General features: G+C 48.9%; 1 protein-coding gene across 1 annotated transcript; it reads left to right on the forward strand.

The window, feature by feature from the left end:
• Window positions 1-12,654: 12,654 nt before the first annotated feature.
• Window positions 12,655-13,835, forward strand: LOC107298457 (G-protein-signaling modulator 1-like; the record flags this gene model as incomplete). Its single annotated transcript, XM_015827835.1, has 2 exons — window positions 12,655-12,875; window positions 13,700-13,835. Coding segments are annotated over exons 1-2 (357 nt in total), but the record flags the coding sequence as incomplete, so codon positions are not given.
• Between the last annotated feature and the right edge of the window lie 335 nt (window positions 13,836-14,170).

The following is a 14,170-nucleotide window of genomic DNA, read 5'->3' on the forward strand; positions in this document are numbered from 1 at the left end:
GGCAGCCCCAGCGTTTCTGGTCCTGTCTTTGGGGAGGTGGGATGGGGTGGGGGTGGGAGTCATGGTCCTCTCTGCCCTCCAGACCGGAGCAGGGTGAGCCCAAGCCCCATTAACCAGGATGGGTCATGCCAGTTTGGGGTCTCTTTAACTTGGCCAGTGAAGGAACCCTCTCTGCCCTCCAGACTGGAGCAGGGTGAGCCCAAGCCCCATTAACCAGGATGGGTCATGCCAGTTTGTGGTCTCTTTAACTTGGCTAGTGAAGGGACCCTCTTTGCCCTCCAGACTGGAGCAGGGTGAGCCAAGCCCCATTAACCAGGATGGGTCATGTCAGTTTGGGGTCTCTTTAACTTGGCTAGTGAAGGAACCCTCTTTGCTGGTGGGCCGTGCGGTGTCACAGACGGACTGAATGGGCCCCCTTCCCAGCTGATGTTTCCCAGGCATTTCTGCAGCGGGTTTTCACAAGCATCCCGGGCCGACGTGACCCACAGTTGGTCCTGAATTTAAGACTGAGTCGAATCAACCTAACTAGGGTAACTATGATGTGTTCTTCTTAACCAGGGTGGGGAATGTAACCCATCTGGGGAAGTTGCGCAAGGGTGCCAAAGACCCCCTAACCAGACTTAGCAAATGGTGCAAACCAAATGGAGCTGAAGGAGGTTTCCTCCAGCCTGGTGTGTGTTGTGTGAACGTGCTGCTTGCCGGGAGAAGTGTGTTCCTGGCTTATTTCTGTTATGAACTGTTGTTCAGCTTGTCTCCGCTGAAATAATGTACTGCGGGGGGGTTCCCACAGTTCACCGGCTTGTAGGCCAACAAGCTCAACAACCCATGGTTAAATGTGTGGATGCAACAGTTGATTAAGTGACCTGGTTAAAGCGGGTTGTCTGGATATCACCAGAGCTATTTTGGCATAGTAGATAAAGCATCAGGCAGAAAACTGGGAGACGCTGAGTCGGGCACAAAGCCAACTGGGCGACCTCGGGCCAGGCACTGTCTCGGAGCCCCAGAAAAGAGGCAATGGAAAACCACGTCTAGTCTGCTCCACCTGTGGCCTTTCTGACAACCTTCATGCCCAGCTGGCGGAGGAGGCTGCGGGCTTTTGCTGGGCCGGCTGGTTGATGCCGCTGGTTTTTGCAGCTGGTTGCGCTGCGCGGAGGCGGCGGGACAATCTGGAGCAGGAGAACAAGTTCCAAGTCCTCATGAAGACGGGGGGGGGGAGGGATGGAGAGGCGACGAAGCAGGGGTGCCCACGGGGCTGCAGGGGGTCCGCGCCCCTTCTGGCTGGAGGAGAGCAAGGCAGGTAGACCCCCCACCCCAGCCCCTCCATTCCTCCCCCCCCCCGACAATCCGGGGCAGCCTCTCCTCCCCCGAGGGAGGGGCCCTCCTCGCGCGTGGCGGGGGCGGAGGGAGGCGCTGACATCACAGTCAGGGGCGTGGCCAGACGCCCCCCCCCCAGTGTGGAGCGCAGACAGCGCGGATGGCCAGCCGGGCGCCCCTCCGGTGGGCGAGCAACGGACGCCCGCAGTCCAGGTGGGCACGGAGGTCGGGAGGGGGAGAGGCCGGCTGGATGCTCTTGCGGGGTCCCACCTGGCCCTGGCGCCGCCTGCGTTATGCCAGCGCTGCCCAGCAGGGTCCGGATCAGGCTGGGCGGAGGGGCTCAGACAGGGCATCGGGGGGGTGGGCGCAGAGGAGGGGACCCCAGTCATTCGCCAGAGTCCCCGTCTGTCTTGCTGGGCATGGACCTGATGGGTTTGTCCACCCGAGTGTTGGGTTGTGGGAAGCCCACCCAACAGGGTCCTGGCCGGAAGAGGGGTGGAGGCAGGACCCCTCCCTTGGAGTGGGTCGGTGGGCTTTCAGTGTCTGTTAGGGGTTGGCCAGCCTCAGTCGGGCACAGCTTTGGGGGGGACCCCCTTGGTTCCCTTTGGCAGCATCCTAAGCGGAGTCGTAAACTGAGTTAATGGGACACCTTCGCAGCTAACGTGTGAAGGCGTCCAGCTGTTTCCCCCCCCCCCCAGCATTTCTGTAGCAGTTTTAGCAAGCCGGGCACATCTCAGGCTGGCGTTGCCCACAGGCATGGCGTGGATATTTCCTGATCGTGCGCAGTTAGGTTTTAGCATGTAGAATGTTAAATAACAGAGTTAGAAGGGTCCTTGGAGGTCATCTAGTCCAACCCCCTACTTGAGCAGAAGACCCTATATCATTCCGGACCAATGGCTGTCCAATCTCTCCTTAAAAGCCTCCAGTGATGGAGCACCCACGACTTCTGGTGGCAAGCTGTTCCGCTGGTTAATTGTCCTCACTGTTAGGAAGTTTCTCCTTAATTCCAGGTTGCTTCTCTCCTTGATCAGTTTCCATCCGTTGTTTTTTGTCTGGCCTTCTGGAGCTTTGGAAGATAGGTTGACCCCCTTCTCTTCTTTGTGACGGCCCCTCAAAGACTGGAATTCTGCTATCATGTCTCCTCTAGTCCTTCTCTTCTCCAAACTGGCCATACCCAGTTCCTGCAACTGTTCTTTGTATGTCTTGGTTTCCAGGTCTTTAATCATCCTAGTTGCTCTTCTCTGCACTTTTTCCAAAGTCTCAATGTCGGTGACCAAAACTGGATGCAGGATTCCAGGTGTGGCCTTACTAAGGCTTTATAAAGCAGTACTAAATGAGTACTACCTGTATTGCATTCTCTACTACGGCAGGTGATAAGGAAGTGCGATCTCTTCTGTTTGTCTGACACTCTAGGCCAGACATGTCAAACTCGCGACGTCACATGACGTCGCGCAACGTATTGGGGCAGTTTTGTCATTGCTGGCAATGGGGTGGGCACGGCTTCCGGATGATACATCTGGCCTGCGGGCCGGCAATTTGATACCCCTGCTCTAGGCCAACTTTGACTTGTATGGACTTCAACTCCCAGAATTCCCCAGCCAGCAATACTAAAGTTTGAGATACACTGTTCTAAGCTGAAGTGGTGCAAGGTGTATGGAATGGAATGGAATATGGAAAAGTCTAGACTAGACTAGACTAGAATATGGAATAGACTAGACTGGACTGGAATGGAATAGAATAGAATATGGAATAGAATAGAATAGAATATGGAATAGAATAGAATATGGAATGGAATAGAATATGAAATTTAGACTGGACTGGACTGGACTGGACTGGACTAGACTAGACTAGACTAGACTAGAATAGAATAGAATAGAATAGAATAGAATAGAATAGAATAGAATAACAGAGTTGGAAGGGTCATCTAGTCCAACCCCCCGCCCCAAGCAGGAGACCCTACCCCATTATTGACAGATGGCGGTCCAGTCTCTTCTTGAAAGCTTCCAGTGATGAAGCTCCCATAACATCTGAAGGCAACTCCTGTTCCACTGGTTGATTGTTCTCACTGTCAGAAAATTTTTCCTTATTTCCAGGTTGAATCTGTCCTTGATCAGTTTCCATCCATTGTTCCTTGTCTGGCCTGTGTGGTGAGAACCATTTGATTGGGGTGGTATATAAGGTCTCCTGCCTTGAGCAGGTGGCTGGACTAGAAGACCTCTGAGGATCCTTCCAGCCCTATGAATGCATGTTCGATGCGCTTAACCAGCTTAAGTGCCTTGAGTGTAAAGTAGATTTCCAGCAAAAATACGAGCAAATTGAAATTTGGACCTGCTTCATATTTATATGTACTAAAGGCTCGGTAAAACTAAGCAGAATCGGACCGAGCGGATGGGAGGCCACTAGGAGAGTCTAGAGATCTTGAAAAAATACATCTGAGAGGAAAGCTGTGGCAAAATCATTTCCTTGCAATTCCAAAGAAACTGCATGATTTTGCAGCGAGGCTGCGTTGCAGCTGTCAAAACATGCTGGAGTCCCACCGCAGGACGAAGCCCTGATAATGTTGGCTTGTTGGAAGGAAAATGGCCAAGGAGAGCCTCGTGTGTTCCTGGCGGCATTTGAGGAAGGGACGCCAGCGTTGTTGACTCACAAGCCTCTACTTTGGGTTGCGAAATGAAAGGTTTTTGCAGCAAAAGCCTGGGGCTGCGCTGATCCTCCCAGCCTTGATTTTTCAAACCTTCCAAATAATTCAGCTCCCAGCAGTCCCGGCCCAGTGGGGGATAATGGGAACTGTAATTCAGCACTTCTCCTGAGCCAGAGGTTTAAAATATCATCAGCTCCCCCCAAAAGGGGAAAAAAATAGTATATCTGAAGACCCAAAAAGGCATAGAACACAGATTTTTGTCTCATTTCTAACCACACTGCAGTGACCAAGCCTTTTCCTTGGCTCCCAACTGGAATGTTGTCTATTTTTGATCCCAGGAGCAACTGGCCATCACAAGTGGTTGCCCAAATTGGATCTGGTTCTTTGATAGATCCTGCAGTGGCTTACTTGCGGGTAAACAGAATATTTGGAGAGTAGAGGAGGATGAGTGTTATAGTCCAGTCTCGCTGGAAGGCAGCAGATAAAGGAGGCTGTGCAGTCAAGCTAATTGTGCTTTTGGACTACAGCTCCCATCAGATGCAGCCTGGCTGGGTGTCCGAGTGCTATAATTCAAGCCTATTCAATTTAGAATAGAGCTGGAAGGGACCTTGGAGGTCTTCTAGTCCAGCCCATTTCTTAATCAAAGGGACCTTGGAGGTCTTCTAGTCCAGCCCCGTTTCTTAATCAGTGATCTAAAGGAGGACCATGGACATTGTAGTGCTGCACTGTTGGAGGAAGCCAGGGGGGACTAAATTTTTGTATTGTTCCAGCACTTCTCCCCATCAAAGTTTTTTTTTTTTTAAGATATATTGATTCTTCAGTTTTTGTGCCCTGATTTTGTGCAACTTCCATGTCAGCCTCTCTCTGGACACAAATACTCCTTTTTCGCCCTCCCCTGCCCAAGTTTTCTCTCCTTTCAGCACACAGGAAGTCCTTGACTTACAACAGTTCATTTAGCAACTGTTCAAAGTTATAATGGCTCTGAAAAAGGTGACATGACCATTTTTCACAATTAACTGTCAACGCTGCTAACATTGGACGTTCTTGCTTTGACAACATATGGAGAAGCAGCCATTTTCCTTTTTATATTTTACTCTTAGAATTAGAGTTGGAATTAGATGATACTGGGGGGGTGGAGGAGGAATGTGCATGGGAGTTTAGTTAGATAGAACAATATTGTAACTAGGGTGAGAACCAAGGTTTTTTGAAATAAGAGATGATAAGAATTGGCGGTTGGAGAACTGGAGGGAAAGCCTGCATTTCAAGCTAATTGGAGAATGTGATTTATGACGGTAAATTAGAGGAGGGAATTGTGCTTTGATACTATGTGCTCAGTGGAGGGGAATTCAGATTTTGGCTTGGCCTGTGTACGTGCCAATGCTATGCTACTCGAATAAAGATTCTTTCAGGTAAACAATGCCTCGAAGTTCTTGGAAGAGTTTCATCTGTCGGAACCATGACAGTTACGACATTTTCAGCATCCCCATGGTCGCGTGATCAAGACGATTGGCAAGTGGTTCGTATTTATGATGGGTCGCAGAGTCCCCGGGCGTCACGTGATCCCCTTTTCCAAACTTCTGACAAAGTCCACGGGGAAGCCAGATTCATTTAACAATCGGGTTACTAACTTATCAACTGCAAGCGATTCACTTAATGGAGGCAAGCAAGGTTGTAAAACGGGGGCAAAACTGTCTTAACAAATGTCTCACTTGACAACAGAAATTCTGGGCTCCGTTGCGGTCGTAAGTTGAGAATTACCTGCGTGGAGCTCTTTCTAAAGGGAATTCCCTGGAAGCTGTTGGGGTTTCTCCCCTGGTTACGGCAAGGAAGAGGGAGGTCACTGCAAAATGTCCCCCCAGTGAAAGTGGGAACAAGCAGATTTTATGCTGCAGGAGGCACAGATGTCGTGGGGGTCCCTGCAGGGAGGCTGGCCTCTGATGGCGGAGAAGGGTGGCTACACTCAGAATTCGAATCAGAATAGAGCTGGAAGGGACCCTAGTCTCTTCTTAAAAGCCTCCAGTGATAGAGCACTTTACAATATCTGGTGGCAAGCTGTTCCCCTGGTTAATTGTCCTCACTGTCAGGAAGTTTCTCCTTAATTCCAGGTTGCTTCTCTCCTTGGTTAGTTTCCATCTCTTGTTTCTTGTCCTGCCTTCTGGTCCTTTGGAGAATAAATTGTGACACACTCACCTGTCTTCTTTGTGGCAGCCTCTCAAACACTGGAATACTGCTATCGTGTCTCCCCGAGTCCTTAGAATAGAATAGAGCTGGAAGGGACCTTGGAGGTCTTCTAGTCCAGCCCCCCCGCTCAGGCAGGAAACCCTATGCCATTTCATGTCTTGGCAATGCCACGCAATGCCACGTCCAGCCACATGGAACGTGGCTGGTTCTCCAGGCTTGTTTCCCTCTTTTCTTGTTGTTCTTGGATCCGCCCGGTTGTTCTCTGGCAGTTGGTCCTCAGCAGAGCGTGTAATCAAGTTTCAGCCCACAAGAGCCCACCGGCTGTGCCAAATCGTCCCCAGCTCCTCACGTTGGCCTCACGGCCTTGAGTAAATACAGTGGCTTGTTTTTTCCATGGGTTTTTTTTTTCCAGAAGTGGCTCTTTTCCCTTCTCTGCGTTTAAACCTCCAGTTTCACTGGTCGACGAAGGTCATTGTGTTTCTCCTGAATTGCTCCAAGAATGCAGGGTGAAAGAGATGCATGTTTGTCAAAGCCTAAATTGTCATAAATAGGGATAAACTTTATGGTGCAAGAAGAGCCTGTTGCAACACACTCTTCCTTCTTCAAGGCTGACCATGCAGCTGTCTGAGCTAAGGGCTGGTCCAGGACAGCCACTGCTAAATTATGTTTTTTTGATGTCTCAGGAGGGGCAAGTGAAGAGCATATAACAGTGATGGCGAACCTTTCAGAGACCGAGTGCCCAAACTGCAGCCCAAAACCCACTTATTTATCGCCGGGTGCCAGGTGGACGTGGCCCACTGATGGGCATGGCTGTGGTGGTCATGGCAGACTGGGTGGGTGTGGCCAAGGTGGGCGTGATCACCTCGATGTTGCTCGTGGGGAGGGACGCCTGTGGGGGCCGGGCAGGGTTGGGGGAGATCCAGGGGGTCTCTGGCAGGTAGGGCGGTGGGCAGGAGGGTCGTCCTGCGGGGTGAAGCGAGGCAAGGCAGGAGTGCCATTGTCACAGGGTAAGGTGAGGCAGGGGCCGGGGCGGCTGCTGCCTGACACCATCGGCCCCCGCACACAGAGGCTAGCGAGAGCATGGGTGCTGGGATGCATCCAGCCACGTGGGACCTCGGCGAGTTAGCGGGCAGCTGGTTGAAAAGGGACGGTTGCCATCTCTGGAGCCTTTTGTTTGGAGTTGTTTCCTGTTCCTGTTTTGAGGCTTTGTATTTCCTATGTCATGTATTTTGACCTGTGTCCCTTTGGGATCTGTGAGTTAATCCTATTATGTTCTGTCTTAGACTTTGGGTGGGGTATGTAGATTTTAGGTGTCTTTGTCTTTCTAAGCTTCTAGCTTCAATCTTCCTGCATATCTATAGAGCTGGTTTCTGCTTTGAGGAAGGGAAACTTGGAGCTATTAAGAAAAACTGGGCTTGCTTTTCTGCCTCTTTAAGATCCTTTGAGGAAATATATTTTTCTGCCCTTTTAATATTTCCTTCTCTGGGGGGGCTGACTTCCCACAGTATCGGATGGAGGGTGTCTGTGATTTTCCACAATTCCTGGACAAAAACCTGATAGAGGCTTGCAGAGATTTGTCCACGTGTATTCAGATGTTCTGGTGTTGGAACTGGTGATTTTGACCCTCCTTGCCTGGTGTAGAGCCTTACAGATGTTTTTTAGATACTGGTGTCCAGAATTTCCAGCCTAAGAATACTGAGAGTTTCATAACACAGCGGAACGGCTGGGTGTATATCAAACCAAATTTAAAAAAGGAATGTGGTTATTATCCATGCTGGCTTGACTTCATCTCTCTATCCTGCCTGACACCGGGAGAAATAATATTGCCTCTTTTTAGAGTCGTTTTTCTAAGTCCTATTTATGGAGCTGTGTCCCACCTAAATTGAGAGAAGAGCCCCAGCCAGCCTTCCCATGCTCACCTTCCAAATGCCCTCAGCTCCCATAATCCTCAGCTAGGCAGGTGGCAAAGACAGAAGTTTGGAGAAGGCTCTGATGTTCCCCAGGAAAAGGAGCTAGAGAATTGTGGATTCAGCGGTTACAACCAGATAAAAATAGCGATGGATGTTTGTCCTGGAACAAAGTAATTCTGGTCCAGTGAGGTTTTGGTCATGAGAACCTCACTCAGACTTTGGAAAAGTTTTGCAACTCTACCCGGAGTCTGAAATGTCAGGAAGTGGCTGAATTTGCAGGGCGTCCCTTGTTTTGCTCCGCGCTGGCTTGTCCTAAGGAACCAACCCTGATGGCTTCCGAATCAGGACCATCGCTTTAGGATTATATTTAAGGCCAATTGTGGCCTGAACAAATCATACGTTGTGCATTTTTTAAAAGTTTATTTATATCTTTGCCTTCATTATGGTTGCATATAACTCAAGGCGGCGAGCAGATCGAGTACTCCTCCCTCCTCCTTTTTCTCCCACATTAACCCTGTGAGGTGGGCAGGGCTATGAGAGAGTGTTTGGAACGTGGCTCAAGATCCCAAAACAAACAAACAAACTCGCTTGGAATTCCAGCAACAAAGTTTTATATCTATCTTCTATATAAATAAAAATGTAAATGTTCATTTGTTCCAAATCTTAAATCTCCGAAAGTTCTTCACCGATTGCTTTGAAATTTTGACACAACGTTGCATTCGAATACGCGCATGTTTTTATATACCTACTATTATATAGATCAGCGGTTCTCAACCTATGGGTCGCGACCACATTTGGGGTCGATCGACCATTTCACGGGGGTCGCCAAGCAAGGCAGTCCGCTATTTTTTCCCCTTTTCTGGCGGGTGCCTTACCTCCCTTGGGCTGGGCCAGCTGGTGGTCGGCCTGCTCTGTCTCTGCCGCTTGCCAGCTACGCCTCGGCTGGCGCAGGGGGCGGAACCACGCATGCGCGGCGCTCCCGGGCAGGGAAAGTCCTCGACTTACGACCGGTTGGGTAGTCCTCGACTTACGACTGGTTTAGTCCTCGACCTACGACCGGTTTAGTCCTTGACTTACGACCGGTTTAGTCCTCGACTTACGACCGGTTGGGGGTCATGGCATTAAAAAGGTTGAGAACCACTGATATAGATGTTACACCTGTTACAGGTAAAAATATGCTTTTTTGAAAAACAGCGCCATCTTTTGGACGTAAAAGCATACCCACAAGCATTGTGAAATTAAACATATTACAAACGTGCACTTTCTCTTTTCTTTCTTTTCCATTTAACCAGACTGAGCCACAGCAACGCGTGGCCGGGTACAGCTAGTTCAAAATAAAGTGTTTGCAAAGGCTTGGTGGACTGAAACACACACAGAAGTTCAGCCACACCTTAAAGAGCTGTTTGACACATTTTTCTATCCTACCTCCGACGCAGATTCCCCCCTCCCCTATTGCACTCAACGCCCCTTCCCTAATCATCCGATAAACTATCCGGACTGCCGGACCGCCTAAACCTACTGTCCCTTCCATGTTCCAGAAAGCCCCTTTGCCCATATCCTATCTTTCACCATCTAATTTTCTGTTAGCCCAGTTCGTCTCCTATAGTTATTTCCATATTTCCTCTGCTTGCAATTTCAGTTAGCTAGTGACTTCTGTTTTTCACATTTGTACTTGTCAATATTTAGATAAGATATATATTATTATTTCTGATCTTCAGTTGGCTTCTGCTTCAACCTTTAGACTCATTAGAAATTTCTGAATAATACTTTATTTCTTTCAAGAGTGACTGGCCCAAAGGTCACTCCATTGGCTTTCATGGCTAAGGCAAGACTAGAACTCAACCATCTCCTGCGGATGGGCTCAAAGTCACGCAGCTGACTTGAGTCTGGGGGTGCGACGCTCAAGAGTAATCAGACTATATGGCAGTGACGGCAAACCTTTTAGAGGCCAAGTGCCCAAACTGCAACCCAAAACCCACTTATGCATCATTGGGTGCCGGGTGGGTGTGGCTATTGGATGGGTGTGGCCCATTGGGTGGGTGTGGCCCATTGGGTGGGCGTGGCTGCGGTGGTAATGGCAGACTGGGTGGGACTAAAAAGTTCAATCAATCAATTCCAACTTTGCAAGATCTTTTTTTTCCACCGCAAGAAGTTGAAATTGACTGATTGATTGAACCTTTTTTTTTTTTTTGCACACAGCGGCGGAGGCCTAAAGCGAAAAGGTTTTATAAAACCCAGCTGAAGGCCTAGGACTGTGGTGACGGCACACGTGCCCACAGAGAGGGCTCTGAGTGCCACCTCTGGTACCCGTGCCATAGGTTTGCCACCACTGCTATATGGGGATGGTAAAAAGCTTGCGGGAGGGGTGTCAAAATTATTTTTGATCTGCTTCACAAAATAATTGATGTCATTAGCCCGGGGACAGGGCTGCACAAATGGATTTATCGTTTTAGGAGGTTGCAGCACCACAATTTGGGATACCCTAGACTACAAGTCTGCTACACACACCCTTTTCTGGTTCTCGAAAGTCTGAAATTCCTCCTCCATTAAATTTCCTGGCCTGCTGCCACCAGCTGCGGTGGCTGGTGAATACAGACCTGCTTGCGGGATTTTGTGGCTGTCAAAAATCAATAAATGCACAACGAGCCTTCATCTTCACTGATGCTGAATCAGAGCTGTCGTTCTGATCGACTGGCCCCCACCTACTTATTTGTCCTGATTCCACTTCCTCGTTTCAACCCATGTCAATGTTTTATCCAGATTTTTTAAAAAATCAGAATGTTTGCAAATATTTTAACACGCTGTTGCTTAATAGCATATGTTTCCCTTACTTTATTTAGATTTTTATCTTCCTAGTGTTCTGCAGTGTTTACTGAAAAGCAGTAGAGGCTTCTGTCTGTGAGCGAGGCTGAGAGTGATTAATGCCAAAGGAAAAAACAGAAAAGCTTTTAATGGGATAATTTTGCAGACTTGAAGTGCTGTGTTTGTACATACTGTACACACACACACACATATCAATCATAGGGACAGTTTCAATTAAGAAGCAATATATTTCCACTTTTGCATATGAGAAGTTTTTGAAACTACTGTATTCTCCTGTTTGACATATCTTGTAAAAGTTCATTAACGTTTAGGAACAACAGAATAGCTCACCATCTCCTAGATTGAAAGGGACCTTGGAGGTATTCTAGTCCAACCCCCTGCAGAAGCAGGAAACCTTTTCCCACTTAATGATTTTCCAATCTCTTCTTATGAGAAATAAGATGCAGAAAAAAATATATGAGCGCAGAGATTCTCAAAACATTTCTGGATTCCTGGGGAGAGGGATGATCTGATGGTCAATTTATTTAAAAATTTACATGACTGGTCTACAGAGACCCTGAATGGCATATAAGTCTTCTCCAGCACCAGAGTTCAAAGGCCTCAGTTCTTTGGCGCTCAGCCTTTCTTAGGGTCCAACTCTCACAGCCCTACATTGCAACTGGGAAAACCATGGCCTTGACTATACACACTTTTGTTGGCAAGGTGATGTCTCTGCTTTTGAGTATGCTGTCTAGATTTGCCATAGCTTTCCTCCCCAGGAGCAAGCATCTTTTGATTTCTTGGCTGCAGTCCCCATCTGAGGTGATCTTGGAGACCAGGAAGATAAAATCTGTCACTACCTCCATTTCTTCCCCATCTATTTGCCAGGAATTGAGAGGGCCGGATGCCATGATTTTGGTTTTCTTAATGTTGAGTTTCAAGCCAACTTTTGCACTCTCCATCTTCACCCGCATCAAGAGGCTCTTTAGTTCCTCTTCACTTTCTGCCATTAGAGTGGCATTATTAGTTCACACTAAAAAAGCGGTGATGGGCGGATGGCATTGATAGACAGCTAGACCCCCAAGTTTAAGCCTGGTCTGAAAACCCGCCGGGGGTGTTGCTCCCGGATTTCCCAGACAAGCCAAAGGCAGATTTTGGTCCAAGCAAAGCAAGAGTGAGTTCCAACATTGCTTCCCCTTTTTCCCCTGCCTGAACCCGTCAGCTTTTTTCCAAAAACGCAATGCTCCTCTTCGTCCCAGTTGCTTGTAAGCATGGTGTAAGGACCCACCCCACTTTACATCTTAAGAAGACAGAACTCTTGGAATATCTCTTCCAACAGGCATCTTTATTAAGAGAAGATGGTTGCAGGCGTTCTAGACAGGATCTGAAGGGCCAACCCCTACCATTCAAGGTTTTAAGTGTTCCCAAGCAGCCCCCACCCCACCGTCCTTCCAGTGACAATCCCAGGCGTTACATTTCCACCCCCTTTTCCTCACGGCCGGCAGAAGGGAGACTTCAGAGAGTAGTAGATGAAAGCTCATGGCCATATTGTTATGGTCAGTCCTCTTGGTGAGATCCACATTCAGTCCCTTTGAAGTTTTAATGAAGGAAGTGAGAGTCATAAAACCCCTTTGCTCATCCCCCTTCCCCTTCGTAGTATGACCGAATCCAGAGAGGGCAGAAATGGGGTTTTCCATAGTCGATAACTAGAAATGAAATATAATTGGACAGCTTCTCTGACACAAGCTGAGAATGTCCAGAAAGTGGTGTTTTGACAGAGATTGTCTGTCTGTTTCTGCTAGGAGGATGGAGGCTTCATGTTTGGAATTGGCCCTGGAAGGAGAGCGGGCGTGCAAGGCGGGGGATTTCCCTTCCGGAGCGGCCTTCTTCGAACACGCAGTCGAGGTGGGGACGGAGGATCTGAAGACCCTCAGCGCCATTTACAGCCAACTGGGCAACGCCTACTTCTACCTGAAGGACTACGCCAAAGCTTTGGAGTACCATAAGCACGATCTCACGCTGGCCAGGTAAGTGCTCCGCAGCCAGAATTGGGCTCTCTGGAGAAAGGAAGGAGAAAACGAATCTCGGGCTGCAACGCTTGAGTGATGCCAGGTTGGCAAAAAGTCCACCCCAGGTAGAGAAAACCAGAACATTCAATGTCCTGATTTTCCCTTTGTGGGTGGTGGGGTTGGACTGGAAAGGAAAGGGACATGATCTCTGGGAGAGAGGAAAGGGTGTGAGGAGGCTGGGAAAATGAAGGAAGAAAAATAGAAACAGTCAAGAAGATGAATCTGTTGATAGTTTAGCTCAGTGATGGCGAACCTTTTAGAGACCGAGTGCCCAAACTGCAACCTAAAAACCCACTTGTGCATTGTCATGTGCCGGGTGGGTGTGGCCCATTGGCTGGGTGTGGCCCATTGGGTGGGCGTGGCTGCAGTGGTAACGGCAGACTGGGTGGGACTAAAAAGTTCAATCAAGGCCTTGTAAAGTGGAATTGATACTTCACGTCATCTTGATTCTATCCCTCTGTTAATGTTAATGCAGCCTAGCACTGTGTTGGCCTTTTTGGCAGCTGCAGCACACTGCTGGCTCCTATTTAAGTGATTGCCCACTAGGACTCCGAGGTCCCTCTCACAGTTGCTACTATTGAGCAAGGTACCCACTATACTATCACTACTAATATCAATATTACTAATATCATCATAAAATCCCTTCGATACCATGCCTGCTCGCAGCCCCTGAGCAGGCTGAAGGAGGACATGCAACGCCCCCCGCCCCCCTCAGCCAGGCCTTACTTCCTCCTGACTTTCTTCCAAGAGAAACTCCCACTATCTTTTCCCAATGCCCGCAGAACCATCGGGGATCGGATCGGAGAGGGCAAAGCCAGCGGCAATCTTGGCAACACCCTGAAAATCCTGGGTCAGTTCGACGAAGCCTTGGTTTGTTGCCAGAGGCATCTGGACATTTCGCAGGAGCAAGGAGACAAGGTAGGAAGGGGGACCCTCGGCGGCCATCCGGCCTCTGGCCAGGAAAACAGCAGCATTGGGTGGGGAAGAGCGGATGGAGGAGACCCCTGAGCCTTACCCAAGTTGCAGGTGGCAACTTTGAACTCTCTTGAACACTGGCAAGTCTGGGGGTGGGAGGGCTTGAGCAATTGCACACTCAAAAGTGCTGCAAAGCGGATCATTTCCACATTGCTACAGTTGTTAACCCGGTATCTTTATTAGACTTTTTTTTTTTAGTGGGAAAACTGAACAGCTGAGGGGGGAAATTCCAGGGCAGAAAAACTCCTCCTCCTCCTCCTCCTCCTCCTCCTCCTCCT

Source organism: Protobothrops mucrosquamatus, unplaced genomic scaffold (genome assembly GCF_001527695.2).
Source record: "Protobothrops mucrosquamatus isolate PMUCROS unplaced genomic scaffold, P.Mucros_1.0 scaffold3988, whole genome shotgun sequence".
Lineage (NCBI taxonomy): Eukaryota > Metazoa > Chordata > Lepidosauria > Squamata > Viperidae > Protobothrops > Protobothrops mucrosquamatus.